The sequence below is a fragment of the Gavia stellata genome, chromosome 4, assembly GCF_030936135.1.
Source record: "Gavia stellata isolate bGavSte3 chromosome 4, bGavSte3.hap2, whole genome shotgun sequence".
In the NCBI taxonomy this organism is placed as follows: Eukaryota; Metazoa; Chordata; class Aves; order Gaviiformes; family Gaviidae; genus Gavia; species Gavia stellata.
Window position 1 is genome coordinate 8842153 of NC_082597.1, and position 15169 is coordinate 8857321.

The 15169-nt window shown below is 43.9% G+C and overlaps 1 protein-coding gene across 1 annotated transcript in view; it reads left to right on the forward strand.

The window, feature by feature from the left end:
- The window catches only part of ELAPOR2 (endosome-lysosome associated apoptosis and autophagy regulator family member 2), a 50908-nt gene that overhangs the window by 15857 nt on the left and 19882 nt on the right, over window positions 1-15169 (forward strand). The window contains exons 3-13 of the mRNA XM_059816038.1: window positions 218-365; window positions 1668-1754; window positions 4144-4249; window positions 4900-5052; window positions 6142-6230; window positions 9182-9362; window positions 10120-10248; window positions 11196-11286; window positions 12459-12561; window positions 14319-14456; window positions 14742-15005. Coding sequence (XP_059672021.1) covers window positions 218-365; window positions 1668-1754; window positions 4144-4249; window positions 4900-5052; window positions 6142-6230; window positions 9182-9362; window positions 10120-10248; window positions 11196-11286; window positions 12459-12561; window positions 14319-14456; window positions 14742-15005 — 1489 coding nt within the window. The remainder of the gene's footprint in view (window positions 1-217; window positions 366-1667; window positions 1755-4143; window positions 4250-4899; window positions 5053-6141; window positions 6231-9181; window positions 9363-10119; window positions 10249-11195; window positions 11287-12458; window positions 12562-14318; window positions 14457-14741; window positions 15006-15169) is intronic.

The following is a 15169-nucleotide window of genomic DNA, read 5'->3' on the forward strand; positions in this document are numbered from 1 at the left end:
CCATATCTTTCTCTATGCACAGTGTTAATGATAAGTATTATTTTTACATTAAAAACAAATGGGAATCCAATAATAAATTTATAAATTCATTGCATTCAGCTATTATGGGGTTCTGGGTTCTTTATTAAGTAACATTTTTTTGTATGGTAGTGTAAGAAAAATCTCCTCAGTGTCTGTGATCTCAGCTGAGGCTTGTTTTGTTTATGATGTTCATCAGCTCTTCGTGGACACCTCGAGGGAACTACATAGAGTCGAACAGGGATGATTGTACAGTTTCTCTCATCTATGCTGTGCACCTGAAGAAATCTGGTTCTGTCTTCTTCGAATACCAGTATATTGACAACAACATCTTCTTTGAATTTTTCGTAAGGCCTTTTGTGTGATGAATCCAACCTTATATTGTAAGAATTCAATCCAAATAAAGACCATCAGAAACAGCTTTTTCCTCCCTTTACATTCCCCATGTGTCCATAGCTTGCTACTGCTGAACAAGATAGAAAAAATCTTTTCTTTCTGCCACTTATGCTGCCTTTTGGGAATTAATTTCAGCTTCAAAACTCAGGCTAAACTGATCCTATCTACCATGCACTGGGATTTTTCCATTAGGGGTCATGACTGCCCCCATTAGTCCAGCCTTCTACAAGGCAACTGTTGATGGTAGATGCTTCAGTTTGAGGGTGTTTGACTTGAGATGCCTTTGAAGGGAATTGAAGTTTAAAAAGACTTCTTCCAAGGTAGGCATCCAGAACCTGAGGTGCTCCAAGGCATTAGTATGTGCAACCTTAGCTCTAGTTTTAGGTCAATTTGGGTCATTGCAATTGAGATGAAAAACAGGAGAAAAGACAAAAGGCTGATCCTTAAAAAAAAAAGTCATAAACAACAGTTCTCCAAAGAGATTTAGGAGTAAAAATTCAAATGACTTTCAGTAGGGATTAGGCTCTAAGGATGCTTCTGCACTGTGAAATGGAGGGGCTGGGGTCATTTGCTCTGAAATGGGAGCAGCCTGGCTGGGCTTGCACCATGCTGTACCCAAATTACTAAAACAATCTCATCAGCAGGAACCTGAATGGGAAGGACAGCCCTGCTCTGCCCACGTGGATGGGCTGGTTGGGGTCCAGGGAGCCGGAGGGGTCCCAGCACCAGGCTCCACAGTCCGGTGTACATGCCCCTCGTCACTGAGATGCTTTGGAAGGTTCCACCAACACCTACATTGCTTTCCTTGGCATGTTGTACCTGACATTTATGACAGAAAAAAACTTAATGGGAGGGCAGTTCAGAGCAGGAGGTGACTGGAAATTTTCAATCATCTCCTCTGTTACTGCTTCTTTCCCTGTCTGGTGAGCTCTGGCTTTCACCTGAAAAACACAGCTCATGGTATCTCACAGGAGTGCAAAAAACACCTTAGCTGGTGTTGGTTAATGTTTCTTGAAGCTCAGAGAAAAGTGCAAAGTATCCTTATCCTTAGTACAGGTGGGAAAAGAAGACAAAAATAACATGCTGGAGGCACCCTCTTGCTGCTACATCAGTGCAATCTATTGCACTTTGATTACAGACATAATATGTAGACAACAGGAATAAAGCTGAATCTTACCATTCCCTGACAGCAGTCATGCTGAGAGAGAGATGCATCTGATTGTGGTCACTGATCTTGTGTTTTTAATTAACAGATACAAAATGACCAGTGCAAAGAGATGGAGTCCACGGCAGACAAGTGGGTGAAGCTAACAGACAATGGAGAATGGGGCTCTCATTCTGTAAGTGTGCAAAAAACTCCTTCATGAAGCTTTTTTCCATTTATAAATGTCTGTGATTTCCTCTGAGCAGAGAGGAAACAAGGGCCACATCCTGTGAATGCATCTGCAGAAGCACAGCTTGCCTAGTATCCCAGGCAAAGCCACCGAGATCTCTAAGGGACTGATCCCAAAGCAAATGATATAGATGCAAGAATTTGTATCGATTTCCCTGGGCTTTGAATCAAGTGCTTTATGAGGTTAAATAGATTTATGCAAATCCGCATGCCACAGTCACTCTGCATGATTATAATTGAAATCTTCTACAAGAGTTGTTTGCTCATGAGAGCACGAGATTATTCCCCGTTGCTCAGCAGAGCGGCGCGAGCAGCGTGTGTATGTGGAGGCAGGCAGGACGGGCATTTTATTCTCAAATGTGTGCTGAAGAGCTGGACTGCACCCAGCTTGTGCTCCGGAGTGACTTACCTGGTTGCAAAGCAAGCTGGCAGCACCGGGGAGGCTCCTGCAGCACTGATATGAGCATACCCACGTTGGAGCAGCAGCCCTTTGGCCCGTGACCCAGCTGGCTGAGTTTGTTTGGTGCACAGAGCAGGTGTAGACCAACTCATGGGCTCATGCTGATGCCTGGGTTCCACTACACCACCATACCCTAATTCCCAGAGCCATGCCAGCAAAGGCCTAGCCTAGGTGACATTATGCCAGAAGAAAACGGCTTTTTATTGGCATAGACAGCAGCCGGGTCTCTGTTTCCTATGGTCTGCTTATCCTCCTGGAGGAGAAACTGTATTCCCAAGCCAGCTCTGGTTGGCAGTGCCTGTTAGCTCGGGTGCAAGCCCTGCGTGAGTTACTTTGGGAGGCAGGAGAGCTGGGTGAGGAGGGGTGAGTGGCACGGGCTGAGAGGTAGGTCCAAGGCCAGGGCATCGACTTGGATGAGCTGAGAGATGCAGGCAGTGTCTGCATGGGAGATGGTGCCATCTGAGCCCATCGTCTGGCATGTGCAAGTGTCTCCACCGACTATGAAGGTTACTTGGATGCCTGGCTGAAATGTAGACACACAAGCTAGGTGAGATGACTGTTCTGACTCTCCTCGAGGCTTTTGTCTGCATTGCAAATCCTGTCGTGGTGGCTTCTCTGAGCCCAGTTTTCCAGTTGCTGCAGCCTCTGCTAGTTCTGCTGCACCAGAGAGCTGATGTTGGGTATCTCCACCCCACACAAGGTGATGTTTGGCTCAATATGGTCCCAGTTCTGCTGTTATCTGTGGTAACCCAGCTGTCCTCTGCCCCCCTGGATAGTAGCTGTTTGGGGAGTGAGAGATGCAATACGCTGTATTTCCAATTTGCTGATTTTTTGGACTCTTTGTATGGGTGAACAAAAACTGTGGTCCTGCCAGGCCTGTACAGCACTGCTGTAAATCTCATTATCCTCTACCCTTATGCTGGTAGAGTTTATCCCTCTTCTTGTGTGACAATACAGCACCTTCAGGCCAGTATCACTGTGTGGGCAGTAGGCATCTTGTACTGGGCTAGTAGATATGGTATAGCTTTGCAGGCCAGGCAGGGTCTTGGTAAACTTGCTGCTTTTAGTGAGTAGAGTGATACTGTAGTTACACAGGTGAGTTGAAGGCAGCAGGCACCAACACTGCTGCTGAAAGAGGTGGTCCTGCCTTCCTCCTGTCCCTTATCCCACCAACGGTGCCACCAGCCCACCACCCTTCCTGTGCCAGCACAGGGGTTGTGTAGCTGCTTGCTGAACCACGCCGTGAAGACAAGTGAGGCAAGGCAGGTGGAAACCAGGTTGTTTTCTGCATCTCATCTCCTGTTCAGGGTCAGAAATGAACAGGAGGGATGGGACTGCTGCTAGGGACATTCATGGTTTGTGCCTGGCTTACTGATCATGATGCTGTAGTGTTAGATGGAGGCAGAGCTTGATTTTTAAAGCCTATAAACAAAACTTATTTGTGAGCCTGGATTTTTGAACTCTGGGTCGTGTTGGGTTTCTTTATATAAGTGTGTCTCAAGGCTTTAAAAACAAACTGATTGACTATATCTGAACATAGAGCTAAAGATAAAAGCTCCTGAGTGGCAGGGGTAGCTGGATAGAGGCAGGAACAGCTTTTTCCCAGTTTTGCTTACAAGGTCAGAAACAGCTCTTGTGTTTTTTTCTATAAAACTGCAGTGTTGAGAAACTTTTTTATAAAGCACACTTTGGCACTTCTCAGAGAGGTCTTTACAGCATCTGCCTAGCTGTCTCCCCACTACTTCTTGAGTCACTAAGCAGCTTAGGAAAAGCCAGGATTGCTGCTAGGATGCAAGAGATCTGAAGAATGGAAGTAAGAAATAAAACAATGTCTTGGTGAGGGGATGTCTGCTAACTGTCTTGCGTGTTGTTGCAGGTAACTCTGAAATCAGGCAGCAATATATTATACTGGAGAACAACAGGGATTCTCATGGGGTCCAAAGTAGTAAAACCAGTTCTGGTGAAAAACATCACAATTGAAGGTAAGTGTTACTTGCCTTTTAGGTCTTATCTCACTCTTTCATCACAGTGTTTGCCAAGTGCCATTTCTACTGGTGTGTCTACAGCACCGAAGTGGCTTTTTTTTAGCACCCGCATCGCCTGTCTCCTCCTTTAAATTGCACAAACAGAACAGCAAAACTCCACACTGTCAGGGAAAGGCTGAATAATTTAGTTGGTAAATGATGCCGTCTACTGGAGAAGACTGGCTTAGCAAATAAAGATAGAGAAAAAGGAATAAACAGGTTTTCTTTAATGTAATATAGAAAGACCATGCTTATTGGTAAGCCTCTCAACAGTGATAAATGGAGATATATATCATAACGGTGACAGTTAAATTACTATTTAAATAATTTAATTAATCTGGGATTGCTCTTTTGGTCCTGTTATAAGTGTAATCAAACTTGGAGTGTCATATAAGGTTCTTACATGGGTCAGACTTGCATTGAGAAGCAAAGATTGAAGACCTAAATTATGAGTCAGCAAAGCCAAAGTGTCTAAAGTGAGTGGTGAAAGTCTATGATTTTTAAGCTGTGTTATGCAGCTGGCTTGCTTTCCCCCATAAGCAGGTAGGCAGTAGTTGAAGAGCCTAACTCTCTGTATTTCAGTGCTTTACCTGTTACTTATCTTACAGGAGTTGCATATACATCTGAATGCTTTGCATGCAAGCCTGGTACCTTCAGTGACAAACCAGGTTCATCTGGCTGCCAGGTCTGTCCAAGAAATACTTATTCTGAGAAAGGAGCTAAAGAGTGCACCGAATGTAAAGAAGAAATGTATTATGCAGGTACATAAATCAAATGGGTTAAGCAAAACCAGGAGAGTCTGAGTACATGAGGTCATAAGCTGTTTCTGTGTGAAGATGTGAGAATGGTTTTATCCAACAATGAAGTTTAGTCTCCACTTGATATGCAAAGGGGAAATGAAGATGGGACTTCCCAAAAGCTGCAGAGGGCATATTTATACATAATGGGCCACAGTCAATCTTGGATAAGGTCATCTATGCTAACATGAAGTGATGGAGATCTTTATGACCTCGAAGGGAACAGTTCTTCTGAAGGATAATAACAGTCGTGCTGTGCCCTCTCGTGGTAATTTGTGTTATCGGTTGGTGATGACCTGGATTGGCTTCATCACTGCCTTCAGATTTGTCATGTTTTGAGGAATCTCCTTTCCAAATCCTCTCCTGGTCTGTCCCTGTCTCCTGTGTAGTTGGAAGATGTGGTGATCTAGTTGCAAACCCTAGTCCTCGAAGTCCTCTGCATTCCCAGCTGTGGTTAGCTGGTGATCATCAGATAACACGGACACAATCCGTTCTTCATGGTCAAAATGTCTTCAGTTTTCTTCCTTGTAGTTGTTTTATAAGAAAGTTTTTGAAGGATCAGTTACCAACCATAGCACCTGATATCACAGATTATCGCAAATGCTTGGGGACCTGTGCCCGTGCTCATGATGGGAATGGAAATTTTGCAAAACTATCTGGGGAGAGGAAAAATTGGGCCAATGTTGTAAGGAAGTTTCTAATGGGTTAGAGTGTTTGTGTTTCTTATCAACTGAGAACATATTCTTATGCTTGGCGAACTACACAACTTACTGCTTGAAGTTGAAAGGGGTGGAGTGAGGGTTTGGGTGACTCCCTGGTTATACTGAATCAATGAATTTCAGTGTGACAGTACAAGCATAGGTGGCATTTTCCCTGTTCCCCCGCTTCAGTTCAGGGGAAGGTTCATGTAGACTTCATTAAGAGTTTGATTTTTCATTCTTGTTTTCTATTTTTCTGCTGACTCACTTTAATCTCCAGATGTTAAGCTTGTTACGGTTGTTTCCAGGGACCGTATGATAGTTTAACATCCTGTTCCTCACTCTTCCTTTTTAGATGAGGGATCCAGTGTGTGTATAGAGCGTCCTCCATGCACAAACAAAGACTTTTTCCAGATCCATACCCCATGTGATAAGGAAGGAAAAGTAAGTAGAAGGCATGATACTCTTTTTAAGCTCATTGAGATTACTGTGATCTCTTGATTTGAAAACAAGGTAGGGTTTCTAGGAATCTCTTTCCCAATTGCTTTCCCAATTTTGCTTCCAGCATTGAATCTCTCTGAGGCTTTGGGCTGGTCCTTTAGCTGCCTTCTCTCCCACATTTATCCACCTGTAAGAATCTGCCTGTCATGGGTCTGCTTAAGAGATCTATCGCTGTGAAATGCTAAGCTCTTTGCACTTGTGATTAGTCTGACTGGGTCACTGGTGCTACCTCCATGCTCATAAAAAACCAAGGTTGGAGCACAGGGTGAAGTACTGTCCCAGAATAAACCTTACTGTTTAGTTGTTAGTAATCTTTCCTGGCATACTTTTGGCTTGTGACAACTTGCCCTGTCCCAGCAATGCCCAGGCATGATTCAGCTGCTACCATGGCACAGGAGCATTGGACATGACCAGATCTTTTTCAGGTGGAAGAGTGTTTGGCTACGTAGGTATGATGTGTATCATGTCCCTTAGTTTTAGCACCAAAGAAGAGCCCGTGATCTGTTGAAAAAATAGTATATATATAGCCTGGGAGTATTCATGTGCAGCAGCAGAGTTTAGCTGCTAATAATGTGCTTTCCTCATGGGATGCCTTGAAACACCTGGACTCTCAGTAGATTGTTTCACCCAGAGATCTTAGATTTACTGGGTCTCTCATAGAGGGACCTGCTGGTGGAGCAGCCTGGCTTTGGGGCTCTCCTGCCCTTTGTCCCAGCAGCCAAGTGGGGATTTTGGTGGGATTTGAAGAAGAAATTCCTGTTTACTGGGATATGGAGCCCACAGGGGTGTGGACCCATGGTCAGGCCTGTTTTGCTTCTTTTCTTCCCTTTCCCATCTCTCCTAGATCTGGATGGGACAGCAAGTAGTCAAAATCCATAGCACCTGTAGGTTGTTGGCCTAATATTTGCTGGCAGGATGGACTATTTTGGAGTCTTCAGGTCAGCCAGTTCCAAAATGCAGCTGAGAGTTTGTGTGCTTTCATAATGAAGCATCAGTGAATTTAGCCCCAGAGCTGGCAGGCTCTACAACCTGGTCTTGACTCATTGATTCTTGCTCTGTTAACTGCCTGTAATGACTCGAGGAATTAGCAGCAGTGTTCACTGCTACACCCCCAGGTACTGCTTTAATTGCAGCCTCCTGCAGATTACCCTGTCACTGCTCCGTGCAGTTCAAGGCTCCCTGGTATTGAATAGGGTCCTATTGCTGACCCTCTTCTTGCCTCCTCAGTGGTCTTTCCCTTCACTGATTGACATCATCAGAATACAAACTGGGTCCTTCTGCAGCACCCTTCATCTTCCAGTTGCAACAACAACATGTGCCATAGATGCACAGATACCTGCTGGGTTTTCAGGATTGCTTTCATCATTTAGTGCTCTGCAGCTCTGGAAATTGGTCCAGGTTTGCCGTACGCCCCAGCCATCTCTCCATGTGATGCAGTCCAATGGGAGGGCCTGACTCCGCAGCCAACTTTGAGGCGAACGGCGGCTGTAAAGCACAAGCCTAAAGGCCTATTGATCCATGGCTTACTAAAATCAGCCAGGTTTTTCACTGGACATGAGATTGCTGTCTCCCTCCTGCTGTCCCCACTCCATGTGTAGAAGGGGCCTCAGGAGATTTAGGCACTTAACCCCTATTGACTTTTCACCTATCTACTGCTTTAAAAATCCCAGGCTGATTGCTTCAGCCCTAGTCTTAGAAACCCTCACCTGCGTGGCTGTGGGCGCTCTCTGACCCTTTTCTCTCTGCTCAGATGCAGTAGGATTACTTCAGTGTGTACAGCGTGTCTGGGCTCTGTGCAGCCGCACAGGTACTTTACCAGCTTCTGATCCTTTTTATTTGAAATGCTGACAGCAGGAGCAGTACCACAGTATCTGAGCAAAGTGAGCAAAGCAGACCCAATGTCTGTGACCAGATTCAGCCGAGCTTGCCAGACAAGTCCATAGTGATGAGGCAGGACCAATGTCAAGCTGGGACATCAAGTCCATGGGTCAGTCAGGGTGTGGATCAATGAGGGTACATGACCTGGCACAGGACCAACGGGTGGAAGTTCCCAGAGAAGGAGCTGTGGCCAGGTTAAAGTCTTGCCAGTTGGGTTTCTCAGCTCTGGAACTCAACTAAATTTTGTCTTGAGATATTAAACCCTTGCAGAGATAGACTGATAACAGATGAAATTTGAAGCCCAATACCACGGCCGATGCATCTCACCTAAGCCTTTTCCTGAAGTCAGAAATCTTGTGTCTCATTAAAGAGAGGTGATGTCAGAGAGGTGATACCGTTGTACATGGTAACGCCAAGGACCAACTCATGTTAGTGTTCATAGCCTGCTCCTTATATAATGTGGAGGGACTGGAGAGGGGCTGGAGGAGTTCCTGTGTGGTTTTGGCATTTGCTCAGTAGGTGAAAATGGCTGGAAAGAAATTGAGGACTTTCCAGAGAACAGGCCAGTATGGAGAAAATGCAGAACCTGTGACGTTCTCTGCTAACATATGCCTTCCCAATAAAGGGATTTTATAATGCAGAAGTTATATTTTGGGTTACTATGGTTAAAATGAAGAGATTGCTTATGCAGTTGCTAGAATTATTTATCTGATGTTCCTCAGAAACATTTTCAAGGGCAAATCCACTAGATAAATAGGAATGAACAACAGTAATTATTTTAAGCTTCACATTTTTGCTTTGCTCTTAAGGCCTGAAATCTTGGAATCTCCTGTGAACTCAGTCACTTCTGTTTCCCTTCTCTGCCCTTCCCTTTATTTTCCTGGATGTGCAAGGTCTGGTTTTGGTCTAAAACACTGGGAATACCCTAATTTCATTTACAAGGGGGACCTTGATTAGTGCATCTAGTCCTACAGCTTCCTAATACACCATGTGAGCTCAGTGTCTTCTCCTTCCAGACTCAGATCATGTACAAATGGATTGAACCCAAGATCTGCAGAGAGGATCTCCCTGATGCATTGACCCTACCTCCTTCTGGAGAGAGGAAGGATTGTCCACCCTGCAATCCTGGCTTTTACAACAATGCCTCGTCTTCCTGTACTCCTTGCCCAGCAGGCACATTTTCGGATGGGACACAGGGTAGGAGTCCACAAAAAAATTGCTTGTGTCCCCAAACACAGTTGTCTGCTAGCATATGACTTAGTTTAATGACACATCATCATAAGCCAGAGTTCATTTTGCATAAAATACTTATTAAATAACATTGGAGAGAGGGAGCTGAGTATCTGTTTTCTCTCTCAAGTCCTTTCTTATCTGGGATTGCTGCTCTTAGTTGACCTGCTGTGTTCCGGATGCATTTCTTGGCTGGTATAAACATCCTGAGGGTTATTTTAAGGGATTCTGAGAAGGGAATCAGAACTTGTACAGTCAGTAATTCCTCCTCACCCATTCTCCTGTCCATGCCAAGTTCTTCCCTGTGAAAATCTCATTTTAAGCAGCATCAGATGAGTACCCTGCCAACATTGTCTAGCCTAAACTCTGGCTTGTTGAATCTGAGATGTATTGGCCCAGTGGTCACCTACAGCATTTTGTGGGAACTCATGTTTACCAGTATGATCAAACCTTCAGCTGAAGCCATTAAAAAGGAAGTGTGGCTTGGGGGATGAGTTGCAGATTACTTACCATGAGGTTATGATCTGCAATTTATGAAAAGTTGGTCTTGTGTCCCCTCTTCTGGTCCTGATAAGTCTTTGGCTGTTTAATTATAAAGAAATAAATTATTTTCTTTGCTCATTACTTGCCCCAGAGAGTAAAAAAGTAATGTCTCTGTTCTTTAAAACACTGTTTGAGATGCACTTTGGCCGTGTGATTTCCTTCCTGCCCTCTCGCCCTGTAGAGTGCAAAGCCTGCCCTGCTGGGACGGAACCAGCTCTTGGGTTTGAGTACAAGTGGTGGAACATCCTGCCAGGCAACATGAAGACGTCTTGCTTTAATGTCGGCAACTCAAAGTGCGATGGGATGAACGGTGAGCCAAACTCCCCGTGTTGTTACCTGCCTGTCTTTCTCCTGCACTGATCACTGTTGTAATGGAGCACTCATCAAAATGAATATACTCGTTGCTATTTGAATCACAGCACAGTTTCCCCCGTTTTCTTTAATTGCACCAGGCTTGAAATTTCTTGTAGGAAGCAATGTCACAATATCACAAAGAAGAAATAAAAAAATCTCTTGTATACCAGAAGAGAGCAGGAGCTGCAGCCTATGTGAAGTCCCCTCAGCCACGGACCTATCCCACCATAGACTTTGATGCATCTGAATATCTCCACTGAAAAAAACCCCAACTATTTGACTTCTCTCTAGTTTATCTCCTTTCATATTTTGTGATAACTATGCTGTTTGAGGTCACACATAATGCTTTTGGAAAACTTAATTAAAATCTGTGATCATTATTCATTTATCACTCAGAGCTTTCTCTCTGCATACGTGCTAAGATTGCAGCAGAGAGCAGTCACAGCTCACCGGTGAAAGTGGTCCCTTTCGGGACCTCCTCCACCTCCAGCCTTCTCTGAGACATTTTCCTCAGCCTGATCCGTCCTTTCAAGCTTTGAATTATGTATCTTGAGCAGAGGGGCACTGAAGTATATGCTTAACGTTTAACACGTAGATTCACTGATTCATCTGTTTTAAGGCTGGGGGATCATCCCCCTTGAGCTGCATAGCACAGGTCAGGGAATTTCAATTACTTTGCTGATTTCAAGGTAACATTTGCCTATAAAATCAGGAGTTCATACAATTACTAAAATTTTTCATTCAAAAGCATTATTATACTGCTCTATAGTTTATAACAGACATCTTTAAAATGTACTAAAATACTGAATTGCTTAAAAAAGTGTGGTAACATAGAACTTTTTTGCCACATGACCCAGAAACCATCCGTTTCTTGAATTTTTTTTCTTTTTTTGTCCTGTGAAGGTTGGGAGGTGGCTGGTGATCACATCCAGAGTGGGACAGGAGGCTCTGACAATGACTATCTTATCTTGAACCTGCACATCCCGGGATTTAAGTAAGGAACAGGATTTTTTTTCTTCTATTTCTCATTTATCTCTGCCTCTTACACCTATTTCACATTATCCCTGGAATGAACAGAGTTTTCCTTTTTGACGTGAAATGATGTCACAATCGAGAGACAAGGGGAAACTTGGATTTTATTCCTGTGTCCCCAGTCAGCCCATTGCAGCAGATGATTCTGTAAGACCTTGGTTTTCAGCAGTGTTTGCTTCAGCCTGAGATGCCAGCCGGTTGGCTGTCTAGAAAATGAGAAAAAAATATTCCTATCCCTCTGTTTCTAAATTATCCCAAAGTAACCAGCTGAATCTGCCATGGGGTGTATACTGGTGCCTGCCCTGAAGGTGTTTTGCAGAAACCCATGTTACTTTGCACTGTGGCTTCAGCCAGCCTGCGCAGTCTGTGCTTCCCCTGGAGCCAGCGGAGAGATGCAGGCACAGCAGGAGAACCGGACATCCCGCCTCTCCTGGACCCTGAGACAGGATGAATTAGCTGCTTGAGGTGCTTGTGCCTCTTCTTTGTTAAGAGTGAGCTTAGACTCCTAGCTCAGACTGGGTGCCAATTATTAAGACAGGTAAAGTATGGCAAAATGAACCTCACCATCCCTTTGCTATATCTCAGCTGAGGGGGGTTGTGACTTCTTACACCCAATGAGCAAACCCTGATTTTTATTTTACAGTATGGGCAAACAGCAATGAAAATAAAAGAAAAGGAAGAAACATATCTGTGGAAAAGTTTGGTGTGTTGCAGTTTACTGTTTGCTGTTTAGTGCTTTGCAGGGGAGCACCCTGAATACTTCTGGTTTGCATGAAACTCCTGAAAGCGTCTCGCACCAGTGGAGGGTAGATGCAATTAAATCGGTGTAAATCACTCAAGGCATGTAATGCATTTGAGCGGTAAGATTCCCTACCAGTATGGTGAAATTCAGGTGTTGATTATAAGGAGGGAAGTGTTCCATAAAGAAGTCAGACACTTAAAAAATAATCCTGCTGTGCCCAATACTGAGTGCAGAGCTGCTGTGCAAACCTGGCCTCCACAGTTCTGCAAGGGCGGGTTTTATGTGACAGGACTTTGATGGTTTCCCCACTGTACGAAAAGCAATTTGAAGGATTGACTGCTGCCTGTCTGCCGAGCATCTTGTAAATGTTTTGTTCCTTCTCTGTTAAACAGACCTCCTACATCGGTGACAGGAGCAACTGGGTCAGAACTAGGACGGATTACTTTTATTTTTGAGACCATCTGTTCAGCAGATTGTGTGCTGTACTTTATGGCGGTAAGTGAGACCTCTCTCTCCATGACGGAGGACTGAGCCTGATATTCCACATGTCACTTTAATACCTCTACATAGGCGTGATTAGTTGCACTTGGTTTATAATGACTAAGATTAAGTATAACGTTAGTTTAATATTTGCGGTGCCCTTGCAGGAAAGATTTAATGAATGACCTAGCAAAATTCCGCCACCATGTGAGTTGTGAACCATTCCTTGTTGTCTGTTTATTTTAAAAGAAATCATTGGACACTAAAGCGCCAAATTTGCCCCTGTTAAACTGACTGATACAATTCTCAGTGTCTCTCGTGCAGTCGAGTTAACCTCCAGAAGTTTAACAGAGTCACAAGTCAAGATGTGGGACAGAAGGATGGGAAATGGAAAATTTGGAAATTTAGTCTTGATCCTTTCAGTGACATGGGGAATTGGTAGGGCAGCAGTTTGTGAAAGCAAAGTGCCATGTTTTTTACTTTCCTCACCTACTTATTGAAAGTCCATCAGCTGGGGAAGGTAACTGCATCTGTGACAGCTCCCTTGCCCCTTCCATTGCAGAGGCAAGCTGGTCCTTTTTTAATTTATCGGTACTTTACAGGAATCTGCTCTTAATTTAAAGAGAATTAAGTGGAAATTGGTGGTAATTTAAAGGAATCTGCCTTTAGTGGTAATTTAAAGGAATCTGTTTTAAAGGAAAAGCATTTTTCACTGGAACATTTACAGCTGATGGAGAATAAGAAACACAAACACAGATTCAACAGGTTTTTCTCTTGTAAACGTTGACACTGTCTTATTGGCCTCAGTTCTGTTTCACTAGAGACACCAACAAAGTGGGTATCCAAAGATGGCAGAAACTACAATTTTTCTTTGAATTTTGGCCTTCCCCTTTCTGTGCTCTGGTACCCACATGTTTTATACATAAACAGAATTTAAAATCTGAAAGAACTACTGTGCTGAATCTGTCCTCATAATGTTTTTAACCTGCTATAGGACTTTGAACTTAACTGTTGTGTGAACTAGAGCATCTTTTGGAATAGACACCCATTCTCAATTGAAAAATTGCCAGTGGTGGAAAACAGAATAAATATGTTTGCTCTCCTTTGTCAAACTTTAAATGCAATTGTAAAGTCCTTTATTTATATGAATCTCTATATTATAAAACACTGGTGTTCATTGTAGTATTGTTACAGGGCATCTTGAAAAACAAGGGTTAAAAGTAAGAAAGAAGAATGTAAAGAAGATACTTTATAACAACTGCGCCTGGCACTTAGACATATTAGAGATAAAGACTGTCTCCACTGATTCTCTGCTAACTAGCAATAATGATTAACACAAGGACGAATCATAGAAAAATAGAATAGATTGCCAAAATAGTGCCCTAGAGTTAACTTGTCTCATTATAATCTCATTTTAATACTAAGAAACACACCTCCTAGCTAGAAAAGCCCCAACCCAATTAAGCCCCCTACTCTCTGAGCATGCGTGCTGAATTAAAAGAGAACTGTAGCTTTAAGATGAAGTAAGAAAAGTATTAACCAATAGTTAATTAAGGGGTCAAACCAGTAGGTGTAACTAACTTTGTTAACTGTTTTAAATACCTGTCATGATTTTAACCCGGTGTGCAAGCTTTGAGGAGAAATCCCCTTGCACCCGGCGCTGCAATAAGCATGCCTGCTTTATAATTCTTTGTGAGTTGTGAAGTTTGTTTCCGCGTGTTAGTATGTCCACACTTTTTGTTTTTTAAAAAAAATTTATGTCCGTTTTATAGGATGTTAATCGAAAAAATACCAATGTGGTGGAATCATGGGAAAGAAGTAAAGAGAAACAATCCTACACTCACATCATCTCCAAAAATGCTTCCTTCACATTCACCTGGGCCTTTCAGAGAATAAACGAGGGCCAAGATGTAAGTACTTCTTTACGTACAGGGCTTTACAGCATAGCTTTCCTTGGACACTCACCACCAGAGCTCTTGCCCTCCATTGAAGCTCACAGGCTTCTTGTAAAGGGTGAGTGGCTGTCACCATATAGCATCCCTTGGGAGGCAGCTGTGGATAAACCATCCATATTGAAAGACAAATGCATGCATAAGTCGATCCCTGAATGGGTGCCCTGGTGCACAGCGCTGGGGTTAGTGTCCCCATGCAATGGCGCGATGGCACCAGAGAGGTTTCCTTGTCTCTTGTTCCAGAGCAGACAGTTCATCAATGACATGGCAAAGATCTACTCCATCACGGTGACCAATGCAGTGGATGGAGTCGCCTCGTCTTGCCGGGCCTGTGCGCTGGGCTCCGAGCAGTCGGGCTCGTCCTGCGTGCCCTGCCCGGCGGGGCACTACATCGAGAAGGAGACCAGCCAGTGCAAGGAGTGTCCGGCCAACACCTTCCTGTCCATCCACCAGGTCTACGGCAGGGAGGCCTGCATCCCGTGCGGGCCTGGCAGCAAGAGCACTAAGGTACAGAAAATGAGTGTCTCTGAGACAGGGTAGGTTGGGATATAAGCACTCAAAGGGCCAGTTTTAGCGCTTTCCTACAGGTATGAGCCTTGTGAGCATTGGAGTATAACCATAACCAACAATCCCATTCTTCCAAATATGTCCCTAGTCTAATTTCTGTTTGT